Genomic DNA, 17,620 nt, shown 5'->3' with positions numbered 1-17,620 from the left:
TTTCCGAAGTCAGGACTGGGGTTTCCAGCCTTTGGTCTCCTTTGAATGCGATCAGAGACCAGACGTGTCCCGCCAGACCCTCCAAACCCGGGCCATCCCCGGGTCCGAGCCATCCCTAGCGCCGCGCGCTCCTTATCCCCTGTATTCGTTGTGCGGTGATGGATCTTAAGGCCTGGCTGAGCCTCGGGGCTCGGCGCCCGGTGTGCGCCCGCCTTGCGCAGGGCCGCCCCGCGTCTTCGCCCTTCCCCAGCCCGCAAAGAGGAGGGCCGTCAGGCGCTCGTGAGCACAGTGTACACTTTATTTCAGACTACAGGTTTCTGAACATAATAAAATCTTTGGCTTGTAGCGGCGGTTCAGTCTCGCAGTCTGTGGGGTCGTATTTCTCAACAAGTCTCCGGAAAACGAAAGGGTCGGGGGGCAGGACAGACAAACGGACAGAAGGGGCCGGGGAGATGGGGGGAGGGGGAGAGGCGAAGGGCAGACACGCGAGGAAACACACTCTCACGCACACAAAGAAAAGTCCCAGAGAAACGGAGGGCCAGCGATGCGGGACGGGAGGCACCGGAGAAGCAATAACATTCAAAAGAAAACGAAACTGGGCCGGGGGCAGCGAGGCGGAGGCAGGGGATAAAATAATTATAATAATTATAATAATTATAACAATAATAATAAAGGAGATTAATAAAAAGTCCAGCAAATAGAGATCGCTACACATAATTCTTTTCCTTACCTGAAATTAAATATATACAAGGTCGTAAGCGGTTTGGCTAAATAGAGCTTTAAGGAGTTCGTAGTTTTCGTCCCTTATACTGTGAAGAGAGAACTGATCTTATTTTTCGATAGCACCTGTCTGAGTCTTTCTCCCTTTTGAAAAAAAGAAATGTCTCGTTGCAATGTGACTCTCCATTCTGGGAACCTCTTTCTCTCTCTTTTCCCTGTTGCTGTCTTCCTCCTTTACGCTGATTCTTTCTCCCCGGGGCGTGGGGCCCACACGGCGGCGGCCGCGGTGCCAGGAGGGGGCGCGGGCGCGGCGGCCGGACCGCGCGGCCTCTGCCGGCGGCGGCTACTCGCTCTCGTCTTTGTCCTGGACCGTGGTGGTTGAATGGTTGTACAGTCCCTGCGCCATGAGGTGCAGCGCCAGGCCGTTCTTGATGCCCGTGGCTTTCTTGATCTTGGCGCGCTTGTTCTGGAACCAGATCTTGATCTGGGACTCGTTGAGGCTGAGCTCCTGGGCCAGCGTCTGCCGCCGCTGCTCGGTGATGTAGCGGTTCGCCTGGAACTCCGCCTTGAGTCTCTGCAGCTGCTCGGCCGTGAACGCCGTCCTCGGCCGCTTGTCCTCCTTCTCGTTCTTCTTCTTCTTCAGCTTCCTGGTGCGGGGACCTGCAGCGTCGGAGGTGGGGACAAGGGGCAGAGGGGAGGGGGCAGAGGGCAGAGGAAGCCGTGAGAATTGCGGAGCGGAGCTGGGGGATCTTGCCCAGCGCTTCTGGGGCGATAGCAGAGTCTGTGCAGCCCCTCCCGCCCACGAGCCCCTAGATCAATCTGCTGGCTACTAGGGTCGCTGGGTTCCCCTCTGGGAATCCTCTGGGATGCCAGAAGGGTCACAGAGGAAAACTGGCCGGCCGAAGTTGTGTATACAGCTCACATCCCAATTCAGAACAGACCCAGCCATGATAGGCTTAAATCATAGAGTCCAAGATGGAAAGATATTTGGAGACCTATCTGGCCCAACCCAGAGTTGGAGGTCAGGGGCCTGCTGTCTTCACAGCCTTGGAATAAAAAGAGGCTCAACACTGGAGTCATGAAGACTGGGCTAGGACTGCCCTGAGGGAATTGCCAGCCTGCAAACTATTTTTCTTCCCCTCCTCAAGAAGCATCTCCACCCACACACCTACAATAAGACCACATCTGCTTGTAGCTACTGACTCCAGAAAACAAGGGGATGAGGAGGGCAATCTGAGAGGCTTGCCTAGCTCTAAAAGATTCAGCATCTGTTCTCTCTACCTGCTCTTCTTTCCCTCTGGCCTAAAACGAAGCCCCTTATAGAGTCCCAGGAAGACACTGTCCACCTGCTTCCTGGAAAGCGAAGAAGCCTTCCCCCAGTTGTATGCCTTACTCACGTGCCCAGGCCCCTGGGTTCTCTGCTTTGTCCCTTGGATGGTACCAGTAAGAAAGAGAGGACCCTCCCCATCCTACACCCAGTGGCACAGGCAGGTCTCTCTCCCTAGTCCTTAGGATACAGAAGCTGCAGTCACAGGATTGAAAACTGAACAACAAAAGCAAGTCAGAGCTGTCTTTCCTGCCCACCTATGGTGATCTGCAAGAAAACTGCATCCCCCTCCCCACATCCAGGAGCAAAACAGGGGCAGAGGGACAGAAAGGGTGGGACAATCCCGACAAAAATCTGTGCTATGCCCTAAGATGGTTATAGGAAGAGGCCACAGGAAACCTTCCTAGGAAAGTGAAGTGTCCCTCAAAAACTAGCCCGGGAAGTGGGCTGGCTATGAAGCCCAGCGCTGAAGACAGGAGGAAAAAGAGAGGCCTCCACACGCAAGTCTTCTCTAGCATTTACTTGCTGGGCCCTGTCATGTTTATGGGAGCTTCCTGAGCTGAGTGAAGTCCCTGTCAGGCCTGTTAACCTCTAAAATTGTCTGGAAAGAAGGGCCTGCACCGGCATCTCCAAACCTAGCGACAGAGGGGTAAACCAGGCAGCTGGCCTCTGGGGCAGACCAGCGCCAGGGGTCACCAGCTGTCCTGTGACAAAAGAGTCCAGGCCTGGCCGAGCACCACAACTCAAGACTGGGTTGACGTTCCTCTCCTTGAACTGCCTCTGCAGGATTAGAAACCAGCACCCTGCCTCTCCAGGCTTGTGAGAAGGAAAGCAGCCAAGAACAAAGACAAGGCCCACTCCTGAGCCCGGTGCAGAAAGCACTGGGAGGTGGGGTGAGGGGCCAGGAAGGCCTTGGCTTAGCTTAGTAATTAGCTGGTCCAGTAGAGGTGGCCCAGGAAATGTGTGCAACCTCAGAAAGGCCCCATTGCGAGATGGGCATCCCTTAGGTTGTTAGAGCCTTGTCGCAGTTGTGTTGTTGTTGTTACTATATATATGGGTGCCCTCGCAGAGGCATGAACACTTGTAATAAAATCGTAGCCTCCTGGCCAGCCTGAGCCGCACAGCCTGACAGCTCAATCACTCTATCCATCAGGCGAGTCAATCAAAGCAGCTTTTCGGAGGTTCAGGGAGCCCGATGTGTCAATAACGGGGCTCGAGATGGCGGGGGCTGATAGCGCTCATCGATCCGCGCCCGGCCAGCAGCGGTGGGAAGTCAGAGACCAGTCGGAGTGGAGCGCCGCACCGCGACGCCAGCCCGGCCTCCTGCCAGACCCGGCCGCTGAACCCCAGTCGTAGGCCAGAACCCCTGCCGCCCTTCTCGAGGCGCCCATCAGCCTCCTGGGAGCTGCGGTCCCTGGAGGCAGGCAGGCCACAGCCTCCTCTCCAGGGGCCTCATGGCTGCCCCTGAGTACCTCTCGGCCTGGGGTTCTCCAAGCTCAAAGAGGTATGTGGGGAAAGGGCCAAAGAAAAATCGAGAAAAATGGGCCTATGGCTGGCAGAAATTTGCTAACTGGCAGATGTACGGAAGGAAGGAGTGAAAAAAGGAAGGGGCAGGGCCGGGAGGATGTGCTAGGCGGGCCGCGCAGAAGCTGAGGTGGGGGCTGGCTCTCTTGCCCTCGGCCCAGATCTCTGGCCTGAGCCTAAGGTATCTTCTGTCCTCTCCCCCGTTTATCAGTCAGTTCCAGAGAATCGGGAGCCAGGGGCTCTCGGCACCCACTGTTTCCGAAACTGCCTTTCCCTGGATTCTACCAGGCGGGTCAGGCCCTTTTGGCTGCCAGGCTTGGGGAAGGAGGACAGCGATAGGCACTTTTCCCTTCCTGTTTCTCCTTACATCTATCTCTGTGCAAGTGATCTCTCCGCAGAAAGTATCGATACGGTGTCTATGTCTGCAAGGACACAAAGCGAAGATAGTTTCTCTAATGAAAGCCTTGCTCAGCTTCGGCCTCGGCAGGATTTCAGACCCAGATCGCTAGGCCCACCTTCCAGCTGATTCTAAAAACCCCTTTCCCTGGAAGAAAAAGCAATGACTGATTGGCTCTTTACTAAGAATAATAAAGAAGTGTTTTAAAAATAAAACACGAAGCAGGCCAGAAGGGCTCTGAGTTAAAAATCGAAGGTTCCCACTCCCTGAACCCTGAGCCGTAACCTCCCAGGCGGGAGTCGCAGAGCCCAGGAGCGGAAAAACTGGGTCTAACACTCGGTAGTGACTGGAATCGAAGGTGAAAAGGAGAAAGCAGGCGTGAGAAAAGAGAACCCTCGGGATCCGGCACGCACGCTCTCCCCAGCCCGGCGGCTGAGAGTTCTACCGGCGTCCGCCGGGTTCACCGCGCCGCCTGGGGCTGGGTACTCACCGGAGGACGGGCGGTCGGAGTAGCGCGTGCAGTAGACCCAGGCGGGCCACACGAGGGGTTGCTGCGAGTCAGTTTTCACTACGGGCCCGCCGTTGGCTGAGCCCATGAGCAGGATGGCCGGGTTGCTGTGCTCCGGGTACTTCGCACCCTGCGCACCTGGACTCCCCACGCCGCCTCCGCTGCCACCGCCGCTGTCCGAAGGCTTGGCCGCTGCCGCCGCCGCCGCCGCCGCCGCCACAGCCGCTGCTGCCGCCGCCGCCGCCGCCACCGCCGGGTTCCCAGCTTTGGACGCGCCCGCGCCGCCGGCGGTGGCTGGCGGGGAGCCGTCGGGTGGGCCACAGTTCCCGTCCGGGGTGCACAGGAGTGAGGCGGCGCCCGGCGCCCTCGTACCCAGCGGGTGGACGGGGTCTCTACCTGAGCCGGTCTGGCCTCTGTCACGCTCGACCCGGCCTCCGCCTGTGCCTCCTCCGGCCGCCGCCGCAGCCACCAGGAGCTGCGGCGGCGGCTGTTCCTTTTTGCAGCCGAAGTCCGGCCTCAGGATGTTGTCGATGAAAAAGTTGGTGGTGCGGTGCAGCTGGGCCGCGGGCTGCGGCTGGTGAGCAGGCGCCGCGAGATGCTGCTGCGGCGGCGGCGGCGGCGGCGGCGGCGGGGGCGGGGGGTGCGGGGGGAGATGCGGGTGGTGGGCCAGGGGCGGCAGGCAGGGCGCCGCGGGCGGCGAGGGGGGCGCGGGCTGCGGGGACACCGGCACGCTGTCTCCATCGCTGCCGCTGCTGCCGCTTGCACCGGGGCTGAGACTCAGGGTGAGGCTGCCAGGGGCCGCCGCCACCGCCGCCGCCGCGCCGAGGCCCAAGTCGCGCTGACTTTTAGGTTCCGGCTGCTGTTCTTCCATGCTCGGCCGCCCCGCCGCCTCGGCCGCCGCGCCGGCCCCCGCCCCCCCCGCCTCGCTCCCCACCCCACTTTGCCAGCGGCCCGTGGGGGTGCGCGGAGGAAGGAGGCCGGCAAAGCCCCAGCGAAGGCACGGGGCGGGTGCAGAAAAAAAAGCCCAGGCGCCTGGCCTGGACCAGCTCGCTCTTATCGAGCAGATCTCGCTGTCTCTCCCTCTCTCTAATTTGTAGACATCCAGATATGGAGACACTTGGCTATTTCTTTTTTCTTTCTGCGACCAGAATCAATGATTTGTTTTAAATGGGGAGTAAGCCACGGCTAAAAAGAAAGGAAAAAAAAAAAAGAAAAAAGAAAGCAAGAAAAAATCTCCAAGAATTTTTTTTCTTAAAGATAAAAAAAAAAAATAGTCTTTAAAGTCTAGCCATCTTCCTAGGCAGTAGTGAGGGGTTTGACTTCCCCGAGTGTCACGCTCAGCTGTGCCCAGAGCGCGAGGCTGGCAGCGCCTTTAATCGCCTTTGCTTTTTTTGCAGGGAGAGCGCGTCTCCGCCAGCGCCGGGGCTGCTTTTTTTTTTTTTTTTTTTCAAATCTCTGACAGCTCGGATCTTTGCTCAAACTCTCTCGCTTAAAAAAAAAATCACCCAGGCACACTTTTTGCCTTCAAACCGGAAGCACGTGAGTCAGGGCCGCACGTGTGCGGGGCCAATGGCGAGCCAGGACTCGCGCTGACACCCGGGCCTCGGCCCAATAGGCGCGCGCGGGACTTTGCGGATAAATAATCCGGGGGCGGCGGCCGCGGGCGGAGAGGGGGAGCCGCGGCGCGGGCCCCGTGTGTCCGGCCCGCCCTCCCCTACCCGCACCCGAGCCCCTCCCCCTCTTTCAGGCCAGGACCGAGGAAGGGGCACAGGAGACCGAGAAGGGGTGGATTGCGGGGTGTAGGCAAATAGACAACTCCATAAACAACTTGTTGGAGAAATGCAGGATTATGGGTGCGTCCGTGCAGGCGCAGGATCAGGAGGCAGGGGCATCGGCTCTTTTGGCAACCCCCATGCCTAAGAGACAGCCTTTTATTTTCTCGCTCTGGCTTTTTCTTACTTGTTATTAAGGGTGAAAGAGTGCTATCACTGTCGGAGTCTGTGTGTATATGGTGTGTGTTTGGGGAGTGGGGGGAGTGGGGTGGGGAGAGGTGAACCGAGGATGGTCAGAGATGTGAAACAGACTAGATTTGGCTACTTTCCGTGGAGCGGTTTATTTTTCACAAGTAGCAAACGCCAGAGGCCAGCTGCGCCTCGCTAGGTTTGTAGGTTTGTAGTGCGTGTTGGCCGGCTGCACTGCAAGCCCTTCCCGGGGTTTCAGCACCCATGTCCTTCCCTTGCGGGACCTTTGACAACCCCTAGGAGCTGTCCCGCCGCCATTAAGCCAGGTCCAGAGGGCGCGAGAGAGTCCTTTCCTGGCCGCCGGAGTCGAGCGGTCCATGCATCTTATAGTTGTCCTGAGCCAAGTAAGTCAGGGTGCGGATACCCGCGAGGCCCTGGCTTTTGAGCTCAGGGCAACCTCCGTTTTAAATTTGCATGAGAAGTGAAATCTAGCGGATAAAAGTACTGCACTCTCAGTATTTGCCCTAGCCAGCTGGACAGCGAATTTCCCCCAGTGGCCCAGATTTTCTTGGGATTGTTCCTCAGTCCTTGAAGGCCTCTCACTGTAGCCCTGCGTTTTCTTATCAAGTTTTTTTAGGGGAGGAGGGAACGGCAGGGGCTCCCGCCGTTCCCACGCTCATGGAGATCTTTCTTCAGTCGCTGGGCTCTTTTTCGCTGTTTCCTTGTTGAGGCACCCCGAAGTTTTCCCACTGCCAGGGACAGGGTAGGGGAAGGTGAGGCGCTGAACATCGGCGGGGTTTGGTTTGTCTACCGAGCCTTTTTGGAGGGCCGGGATCCAACTATATGGTAAAGCGTAGAAAAGCTCAGGCAACTGAGGCCTCCGAGAGGGTGTTATCACGGAGCTCCAGCGAGCATCTAGCCGGGACCGCCATCCTTAACTGGGGCGACGGAGAAAGGATCTTTTTGAGGATGTTGTCTAACGGAAGCATGCAAAATAATCCCCCTGTGCCCAGAAAAGTCACAGAGGGTTAGGAAGAGAATAAAACGAAAATGACAATAACCGGAACCCCCGCACTAACCGAAGTTTCTCACAAGGGGCTAGTGGAGAGCGGGGGTTGGTATTGCTAGCTGCATCTCCGGGTCAGCCAAGGGTCTTCCGATGCTCGGGGCTTTCGGAATTCCTAGCTGGACTTTCCCGCCGGTTCCGGGGCGGCGAGAACCATTTTCCCGAAGCGCAGCGCTAAAGCAGGCCCGACGTGATCTCCTCAAACCTCCCAAGTCGCCCCCCAGCCCCACCTGAGGGTCTCCCGGGTCCTCCTCAGTTCTGCACCCAAGGGCTCCCCGAAATCTCTCGGTACCCCCACCCATTCTCCCCGAAATGGGGGTGGGATTTTATTTATATTTAAGTTCGCAAAATTGAAATCTTTATCCCGCAAGCGAGCGTGGGTACTTAATTAAATTCTAATTAGGACACTATCAATATCCTATTTAGCCGCGTAGCTTTTGTGCGCCGCGGTCCCTTTCAGCGCCGTAAATAGGGTCTCGACGCCTTATCTCGCCTGCAGGAGACGCCTCGAGAAGGGCTGCGGAAGATAATTTATAGGTTTTAATTACTCTTCATTCCGCCTGATCAGCTTGGCGTTCATCACAGGCCTGTGAATAAAACCCTGGTCAAAAGCTCTGTCACATCGCGCTGGCAAGACGCTTAATCAAAGTGAGCGGCCCCGCGCGCCGCGCGGCCCGGCTCCTCCACGTAATTTCCAGCCAGCTGATAAAGCCAGCTGAATAATGCGGCGGCCCTTTGGAGACACCATTTACAGAAATGACTTTATTGACGGCTTAACGTCGGTAATTCATTTTACCTTTCATGTAGTGGAGCCCGGATTTGTTACAGTAATGGGATGATAAATGCACCCGCGGCCCACGAGCTCCGGGCTGGATTAGGCGGTGCTCCTCGCACTGGTTCGCCCCCTCCACCCCGCAACAGCATCCTCCCCCCAGGCCAGGCCTCCGCCGACGCTCCGCATCCAGAGCCGCCTGCTCTCCGAGACCCCTACCAGGGCCCGCGCCCTCCTCTCTTCTTCCTGAAAACGAACATATTATTGGAAACTTGGTGTTAGCGGGTCGGTGTCCTGGCAAGCCTAATAGTAGGGTGTCACAGTGAGCAAATGTTGATCCAGGTGGGTGTGTGAGGGTCCAGAGGACTCGGAGGGCGCCCAAGACTGGACATGCGGGTGAGGAAATACGGGCAGGATGACTCTGTGTAAAAGCCTGTAGGTAGAGGGGTTAGGTGTGTGTGGAGCAATGTGTGTGCAGGCGTGAGTGTGTTTCTGTGGCGGTCTTTTAAGGGGTACTGGTTTGTGCCTTTGAGGATTTCTACCAACATGATAGATGTCCAGGAAGGGGTGGGCAGTCAGGAAGCAGATTGGGAGAATTTTCACAAATCCAATGGAATCCTTTTCTTCAAATGCCCTCTGCTCCAGGGCCAAAGATTTGGAAGTTTAGTTCTGAGCTGTACCGCTCTGCTGGGGCCAGAGGGCTCACAGAAGGCCACTGACATAGCTATATCTCTGCAATAAATTGACTGTCCCCGAGTTCTGCCAGCCCACATAGAAGTGGAGAATGATGAGAAAGAAGAGGATTTTAAATGCCAAAAGGAGCATTTCTTTCCTCACTTCATTGAAGGGCGAAGGGAGCCGAAAGAGGCTTTCAATGGTGGGGGGTGGGGTAAGCAAGACGGGGACCCCTCTCAACCCTCCTGCCTCTCTCCCGCTCCCAGATTTCCTCCACTGAAGCTAACTAACCAGGGCCTGCCGCTGAGCAAAAGGCACCTGGCCAGAGGGGAAGTGTTTGTACGTTTGGGGGGAGATAGAGAAGTTTGGGGACCATAAGTAGGAACTGATGAGGAGTAGAGGCTGGGGTACTGTACCTTTGTTTTCCAATCTTGCAAAAACCACTTACGGATTTGGAGAGTGGCCCATGGCTATGGGGGAATGAGCCTATATTTGTGTCTATTGCTTGTGTATCTGAGAACCAGAGACAGAAATGAGTCCATAGAAGCTTTGTTTGTATGTCTGTGTATTTGTGTGCATGGCTGGAGGCTAGGGTATGTACACGTCAGTGTGTACACCTGAGTCTGCCCCACCATCTGGGTACAGTGAAATGTATTTGGGGAGGGTTTTGGTGTATGCTCTTCAGAAAAGAGAAGTCTCCCACCATCCCGCATTCCACAGAACTTTAGATTTCGTTTAGGCAGAGACAAATGTCATGGTCCTGCCTGCTTCCACCTGTCTTTCGTGGATGGGTGTGAGGAGGAGAATCCTGAAAGAAAACCTTGCAGCCTGGCCAGGCGAGCATGCATTGGGCCGAGAGGATGAGCGTGTTGCATGCACACGGTGGTAATCGCATTTTGAGTGTAGATCAGATGGCGGTGGGGCCTCGTGGCGCGGGACATGAATGAGTTGTCGCAACACAATAGCGCACAGCCTTCCTACGGGGACTGGGTGACCAGCGGTTTTGTTGGGAGTGAATGCGAGGAGATTTCTGCTACAAGTGCCTCGGTATTATTATGAGCCGGAAGGTCAGACTATACATCGCAGGTCCCCAAAGCCTATAGACCTTGGGAAATGTGGGGCCTCGAGCCACGTCATACCTGACAGTCCTTTCAATAGACTAATTCAATTAGCGCTCTGGGGTTTTGGTCTTCATTTGGAAGTGATAATAATGTAGGGGGTGAGTGGGTGCAGGGGGATTCAATGGGTATTGGTTAGGGATCCTAAGCGATTGTACCCAAAGTTTGAAGTGGGACTAGAGGAGGCAGGGGAAGGGATAAAGCTGAGGTAGGGGTATGTGGGAAACAAACCACAGAAATAAAATGCTCTGTTGACTCTAAAAATTGGGGCGGCTGCTTTGTTTATAGAGACCCTAGAAGACTGGAGGTGGGCAGGGGATATTTCTTTATTTCTGTGTGCAAGAAGTATACCCACAGATGTCCAGGTTCCTAAAAAGCCCCCTAAAAGCCCGCTGTTGGAGGTGGTCACCTTTGAGGATTTCAATATTTGAATTTATGCACCCATCATCCTGCCTTCCCTCAGGGTTTTCTCCCTTTTATCGCAGGGAGAGGCGGTTCACAGCACGGACTTTTTTGTTCTAGAAACAGTTTTGGTTTCGGAGTGCTTTTACCCCCTTTAAAGCTGGGCAAGAGAGAAAATGAAGCCCCTTCTCTGCTTGACTATGGGAAACGGGGGAAACAGCTCTGGCGACTCCCGACAACTGCAGACGCGGTCGGCGCCTGATTCCCGGGCACCGGGGTGCAGACACCAGACCGTCGTTGCGGGCGGGTAGGGCTGGATCAAGGACTTGGGGCGAGAGATAAAAGGCCCCTTGGCACAGATTACAGAAACGAGCCTTTACCTTCTCCTCTGTATGCTCAAACCGCCCTAAAGCTGTACCACACGCCCCCCGGAGCCGGGGATTTTAGAGCTCAGGCTTCCGAAAGCAAGGCAACTACATATCCTTCTCTCTATTTCTCTTCACTTTAATCAGACATCCCGCCTTTCTCCTTACAAAGAATTCCACCCAAACGCCAGAACCCTAATGAAACCCTAATGTTCATCCTCACAGCCCTCTACACCACCACCCCCGCCTAAAAAGAAAGCCCGGAGTCAATTCAGCGGCTACTCTCGAATTTTCTTCACTCCTTTATTTTGCTTTTCGCCCTCTCTCACTCCCTCCTCCTGCCCAGGAGGTTCCCAGAGCTTGGGTCCCCAGGCCGAGGGGGCCTGCTGCCCACCCAGGTCCCCACCTGTCCGAGTGGCGGCTCCCGCCTCCATCCGGCTCGGCGCGGGTCGGGGTCCACACGGACTGGCCTCCAGCGCGTGCACACCGGTGGATACGGATGTGAGAGTGCGCGCGAGGGAGGGCCGGGGCGGCTTCCGGGTTCTGCCGCCCCCCCCACCTCGGCTCAGTCCATGCTCCCCGGCAGGTCAGACCCAACTCTAAAGTTGGGAACAAAAAAAGAATAACTCAAGAAAAAAAATACACAGACGACATCCGAGTCCTTTGCATAGAAGTGCCCCTACGGCTCCAAAACCGCGGTCTCCGGCTCGCCCCAGCAGTCATCCTTCTTCCCTTGACTCCTACAGGGCTGAGCCCTGGTCCCACGGCTCTTCTGCCGCTGGCCCGGGGAAAGCAAGCAGAAGTCGGCGCACCAGGCTCTCGGCGCTCGGGCTCCCGGCCAGCGCCTTCTCGCCGCCCTCCCCACCGGCCCCCGGGCACGAGCCAGGCCGCGCCCTGCTTTCGTCCCCTGGGGTGCAACCTCCCCGACCCCTTCCCGGGGAGGGTGCAGGGAAACTCCGGGTTCGACCCGAGATCCGCGCTGCAGGCAGCTGGCGGGGAGGCGAAAGAGGAAAAAGTTTGGTCCGCAAGGGGGGCAGGTGGGGAAAGGAGGTCCGCCGAGCCTGGGAGAAGACTGGGAAAGAGGGGCGAGACCCCGGGTGCCTCCCCCCACCGCCCCCACCTCCTCGCTCAGACTGGCTCGTCTGCCGGGGAGGTGCGGGGGAGGGGTCACTGCCAGCTCTCGGCCTTCCGGGGCCACCTTCCCTCTCCCCCTGCTCCTGCAGGAACAGAGTTGGGGGCGCCTGCGTGTGTGTACGTGACTGTGTGTGTGAGAGACTCCAGGTGAGTGCGTGTGTAGTGTGTGCCAAGTGCACGAAAGGATTGTGTGCATTTTCTGTGCCCCTGGGACCCTCGCGCGGTTGCGCTGTGTCCGGGTTTGCAAGTGCAAGGGTTTGCATGGGCTCTGTGCCCTGGCTCTTGTGCCTGTCGGTGTGCAGGTCTCCAGGGGTGCGTTTGCGTGCCCGCTGGGAACCTGAGAGCAACTCCCTCCCACCGAGGCTGGAAGTGAGGTGTGTGATGGAGCAAGGGCCAGAGGGCTCTAACCCCAAGCCCACAGCTCACCTCCCACCCCATCACCACTCCCCCACCCCCATCATTGAATTAGGGGAAGGCAGAGGAAGCAGTTGATAAATCCTGATTAAAATAGCCACTGGTTTTCTGTTCCCCGCCAAAACCCACCTATGCCATCCCCAAACCGAAGTCCTCACTGGGGGAAACAGTGGCAACATGTGGCAAGGTCAACATCACTGGGCCTCAGAGAGAGAATAGTCTATAAGCCCACTCCACAGATGAGGCAACTGAGACTCAGAGCAGGAAGGGACTAGATCAGTGTCCCCCAGAGGCTGCCGCTGGTATTGGGAATCTTGGACATCTGAGTTTTGTCCCGAGGCCTAAGTGCCAAATGAGAGAGAGCACAGGGGACCGTGGTCTCCTTCCCTGGGTCTGCCAACTCCATTCAATTCACCTCAAGTGAGGTATATTCTCTCCCCAGTCTGTCTGTGCGGTGGGAGAGGCAGCATCTCCTGGGGTTGGGAAAGCAATGGGAGGCGAGCGGGAGACACAGTCCCTCCTCTCTTCTGTCCCACTGGAGGGCCTTAAGGTTCCTACTGCCTTTCGGGGAGGGAGAAGAGGTGGGGGTTCGCTGCTTCCTCTCCACCCCCCACTCGCCTTCGGAACTCTCCAGGCATGAATGATGCTGTTAGGGATGGGAAGTCACTGAGAGGCAGGCTGGCCTCAGTGCCAGGAATGAACTACGGGGGAGGGATGGAATACCAACCCCAAAGCCATTCCAGGCACGTCCCTCCCCTCCCTCACCGAGTACGCCCGCCCCAAAATTGTTATGCAAAGGAGTCAAGTCTGTGATCTTCTGGCGATCAAAGCGGCAAAACCAAATATTAGAAGAGAAGTCAATAATGGATGAGCAGACTAAGAAACCCATCTCGAGGACAATTATCGTCGCAATTGAAAAAAGCTCCCGGCTTCGCTTACTCCCCCCCACCCCATTCCCAATATTTGAAAAAAAAGGAAAAAAGTAGGCGGAAGAATGGGATCTGGGGATAGTGGTAGAAAAAGGCAGCAGCCCAGCTTGCGTGAATGAGCGGGTTCGTGGACACGCTTGTTGAGGGGAGATAACGCCCCCTAGGGGTGACCCTGGTGTTGTCTCTGGGCCAGTGAGCAGAGCCTTGCCCTCTGAGCTCGAAGCTCTTTGGCCTCTTAAAAGAGTGAGGTCACTCTGAGCTGAAGGGCTAGAATCAAGGTTTCTAGGGTCTTTTCAAACCTCCGGCAAGAGCCTGAACCCCTCTGCTGCACCCCTTTCTATCCGCTTTCTTTCGAGAGGGACCCTAGGCGGGTGGTTAGGGCAGAGAGCAGGGTCCTAGGAGCGCGGGAGGATTCCCGGCTGGTTTTCCTGTGAGGAACACGCCACCTATCGGTGCTCTCGGAGAACTGCACCTGTGTTGCTCTCGAGTAGAGGAGGCTGTAAGGGGGAGGTTTGATCTGAACTTCCAAGGCCGGGAGATCCAGACCGTTTCCGGACAGTCCACACCTGAAGGGGGAGAGACAACAAGGAAGGGGATCCTTCACGGAATCCCCTCGCCTTGTGAGAGCTAAAGCTGTTTGCTCAGTGATTCCTAAAGCAGCAAGCACCTGAGTCGGAGTAGGATGGGCAGTGCGCTGGGAGTCAGGATTGGATTCTTTCGACTCCTCTGCTATGCGACCTTGAGGGGGTGCCTGGCTTTCTCTGGGCCTGTTTCCTTATTCATAAACTGAGGAAATTGGATTAGATTGATCCCTTCTCGACTCTGACCTTGAATCTAACATTGAGTCTAAGAAGCATGTCTAGACATCTGTGTCCTGTGTTTCTTTTTCCAGCTCTTAATAGGTTCTGGACTTTTATATGCCATTTATATCCTAATCTCTTATATGTATTTAATGTGTAGCTGCTTCAATTAATATTGCTGTTTTCTCAGTTGTCTGGGGATTTCATTTGCATGGGGTCAGGATGCTTCTTGGTGGCCCAAATAATCCTGATAAATGCCTGTTTGAAATGAAGTCACTCAGTCATGTCTGACACTTTGTGACCTATGGACATAGCCTGCCAGGCTCCTCCTTCCATGGAATTTTCCAGGCAAGAATACTGGAATGGGTTGCCATTTCCTTCTCTGGGGAATCTTCCCGACTCAGGGATCAAACTCGGGTCTCCTGCACTGCAGGCAGACAAGGAATCCCAAATGCCCGTTTACTTAAACCTATTTTTTTTAAAAGAAACAAACAGGAAAACTTCAGTCAGTTTACAGTGTGGACATGGTCGGGGAGGACGGGTGTCACGGAGCGAGGGAGAACATAATGGATGTTCTTGCGGGACCCTGGATTGCAGTCATTGTCAGAGGGGTCAAGGCAGAAGAACAGAAGCTAGACCCGCTAGAAAAACGGGCAAAGCCATGGACACTCTGAGACTCCTGGGGTGGGGTCGGAGGAGCTCCTGACTGGAGGCTCCTGGATAGATGGAGCAAAAAAGGCAGGGCGTTGAGACCAAAGGAGGATCGCTCAGACCTTAAGCCACTTCCCCTGAAACTCACCATGAAATTAATAAAGAACGGAAAGAAGGGGGTGGGGGACAGTATTTTCCTCTGGTTATCCTGAGAAAGCCTGACTTCTGCTTGGAATTTCGGGTTTGTGAAGCTGGAGGGAAGCGAGGGTTTCCCGCTGTGGGTGCTTTTTGGAAGGCCCGGAGCTCAAGCTTGGGGCAGTCTGCCTGCGCCCAAATTAGACGTGCCGACTGGGGCGGCCCGGAAAGGTCTGCACCTGACCGAGCAGCAGGCAGGGCCCGCTAACCTCTTCAGCTTCCCAACGGCCAGGGGCAGCGCGAGGCTGGATCGGCTGCGACCTATGGTGGTTGCTCGGAGGCCGCGTTTCCCCTCCCCTGGGAATTGAAACTCCCCCTGGGACACCCAGAGGGGCTGCCACTTTGAACCTGGGACCCTTTTCATTCCGGATGGAGGGGACGTTTCTCGTCTTCCAGTCTGCGTGTCCAAGAATCGTTCTGGGCCGCCGGCTCCTCAGAAGTGGAAGTGGTGAATTTCAGCGTCTTGACAACCGGCGCACATTGAGAATCAGGGCCAGTGGTTAAAAGTTCTGAGTTGCGGATGGAAAAATCAAGGGTGTGGTCCCTTGTCCTCGTGAAGCGAACCGAGCCCTTGGTGTACTTGATGACCGGGCCCTGACGTCCTGGCGGTCTGGACGGCTCCGAATTTTTCTCCCGAGTCCGGGAGATCGACCTGCACTCAGAGGCCGGCGAAAAGTTCGCAGTCCGGGTTCTCGGCAGCGCGGAACTCACATTGCTTGTGACTCGGACGCTTCCCCAGCCCCTCAGATCTGACCCGTGGAACTTTGTGCTCTCTGGCCTGGGTGCTGAGGCCCCGGAGTCGGTGGCCACCCCGTTAAGCCCTGTCGGCCCAGGAAACGCGAGCTCCAAGCCTGGGCCTACCACGGCCGCGCCCTGGGGCCCGCGGCGCCGCGGCTGCAGCTGAGGGTTCAGCACGGTGGCCGCGTGATCGCTGTCGCCCAGCCGGCCCGAGGGGCTGCAGGGACCGCGTGTCCAACCCACCGCCTCCTTGGCTCTCCCAGGTGGGCCAAGAAACCCAGATTTCGGGAATCGCGAGGTGCCCGACAAGCGTGCGCCGCGGGGAGCTGACCGAGACGCGGGAACTTGGGCGGCGCTGGCGCAGAAAAGGCTGGCTCCGAAGTGCACAGCTCAGATTCGCCTCTGTGGCGGGACCGACAGGAAAAAAAGCATGGATTCATTCTGCACATTTCATTCAGATGTTGCGGGTCTACAAAGCCATCCATCTGTGGACAGACAAGGAGAGAGACTAGGGAAGGGGAGAATGCGGATGAGGGACGAGATGGGGGAGAGAGGGAAGGAGCGGGGCAAGGGAGAGAGACAGAGACACACACAGAGGGGCGGTCCCCTTAAGAGGAGGTGAGGATGCTGAGAAGGGTATCCTGCAGACGGCGGTGTGCTTTGGGAGCAGCTCTAAGCTCGTCATCGGGGTTCGTTCATTTAATGCTTACAGTAACTTTGAGAAGTGTGGCGCCGCCTCTCCAACTTACAAAGGAGGAAACTGAGGCACGGACAGTCATAACGTAGCCCGAGGGCATGCTCCTAGCAAGCGGAAAACGAAGAGCAGAATCGATCCCCAGCTCTTGGAGGAGCCGGGGAAAGTCTGTTCTGGGCACCCAGGGAGGACCGGGGTGTTATCGTTTTCTCCGCACCGAGGCGGCCTCGGTCGGTGCTCCCAGACGCTCCAGACAGGCGGGCTCGTGTCGGCTGCGGGGCTCCTTCGGGTGAACGTCGGCCCGGCCGTCCGAGTCCTCTCCGGGGGTAGGCAGATCTCTCGTCCTTGGCAGGAACTGGAATCCTGTCCAGGGAGATGACCTTCCGTTTCTGTCACTCAGACAGCCCCTCCGGGTGCAGCGCGGTCGGGCAGCCACTCACCGCGGCTGTTGGTGCTCTTCGCGCTTGTGAGCTCACTGACCTTGGAAGGGGCCCCGCGTGGACTCGTTCTTGGCTGGCTGCAGCGGGCGGCGGGGGCAAAGACGCTGGTCCTGGCAGGTCGAAGCTGCTGGGAATCCCCCACCACCAGCCCAACCCGCACCTCCATTGTCAGTGTCTGGTCTCTGCGGCTGCGGCTGCCGAGTGACGGCCAAAGCCCAGTCTTTTCCAGACTTGCTTTCCGGCAGCAGGCGGGGACCCCGGCTGGGGCGCGCAGGGAGCTCGAGTCCCGCTGAGAGGACGAGTCCCCAGGCTTCCCCCAGACCTGAGCCTCAAGTGTCCCACCGCCGCCTTCGGATGTCCCAGGGCCAGTTGAGGACAGTGGCAAAACCCGGTTATCCAGCCTTTCCTAGCCATCACCCCTCATCTCTCGGGATCGCTCTCCTCCCAGGCTCCAGCAGCCCTTCTTCCTGACCTGGAGTGCCCCTGACTAGGATGAGGGTGAGGATGGAGAGGGAAGGAGGGGGCCTAGGGTCAGAATTGATAGGAGATAGGGGTCCACTCCCCTCTACCTTGGCTCCACGTCACCTGCAGGCCAGTGAGAACCTTCAGCTGGTGCTACTTGGAAGGGGTTGTGCTGACGGTTGGCTTCCACTCACCCAGGCCCTGGTGAAAGAACTTTCCAGGCCGAGGAACAGGAGGTGGCCTCTCAGCTTGCTTCAGAAACGTGCAGGTGGGCTGAGAAGAGGGGGCTGGACCCCAGAGTGCTATCTCCCTCAGCTAACTGCCAGGA

General features: G+C 57.0%; 1 protein-coding gene and 1 long non-coding RNA gene across 2 annotated transcripts in view; one reads left to right on the top strand and one right to left on the bottom strand.

Annotated features, from left to right (window-relative positions):
• Window positions 1-274: 274 nt before the first annotated feature.
• Window positions 275-5,950, bottom strand: EN1 (engrailed homeobox 1). Its single transcript, XM_043488169.1, has 2 exons — window positions 4,459-5,950; window positions 275-1,380 (listed from the first exon to the last, which is right to left on the bottom strand). The coding sequence occupies exons 1-2, from the start codon at window positions 5,345-5,347 to the stop codon at window positions 1,064-1,066; spliced, it is 1,206 nt and encodes a 401-aa protein (XP_043344104.1). The 5' UTR covers window positions 5,348-5,950; the 3' UTR covers window positions 275-1,063.
• Window positions 3,095-17,620, top strand: part of LOC122453871 — a 34,367-nt gene continuing 19,841 nt past the window's right edge. Inside the window, exon 1 of the long non-coding RNA XR_006273205.1 lies at window positions 3,095-3,551. This is a non-coding gene — a long non-coding RNA (uncharacterized LOC122453871). The remainder of the gene's footprint in view (window positions 3,552-17,620) is intronic.

Source organism: Cervus canadensis, chromosome 15 (assembly GCF_019320065.1).
Source record: "Cervus canadensis isolate Bull #8, Minnesota chromosome 15, ASM1932006v1, whole genome shotgun sequence".
Taxonomy (NCBI): domain Eukaryota; kingdom Metazoa; phylum Chordata; class Mammalia; order Artiodactyla; family Cervidae; genus Cervus; species Cervus canadensis.
This window is presented reverse-complemented; position numbering and strand designations above follow the sequence as displayed.

Coding starts and splice junctions, on each gene's coding strand:
- EN1 (XM_043488169.1), bottom strand. CDS start 5,347: ATGGAAGAACAGCAGCCGGAACCTAAAAGTCAGCGCGACTTGGGCCTC. Junction 1,381..4,458: donor CTCCGACCGCCCGTCCTCCG/GTGAGTACCCAG, acceptor CCGACGCTGCAG/GTCCCCGCACCAGGAAGCTG.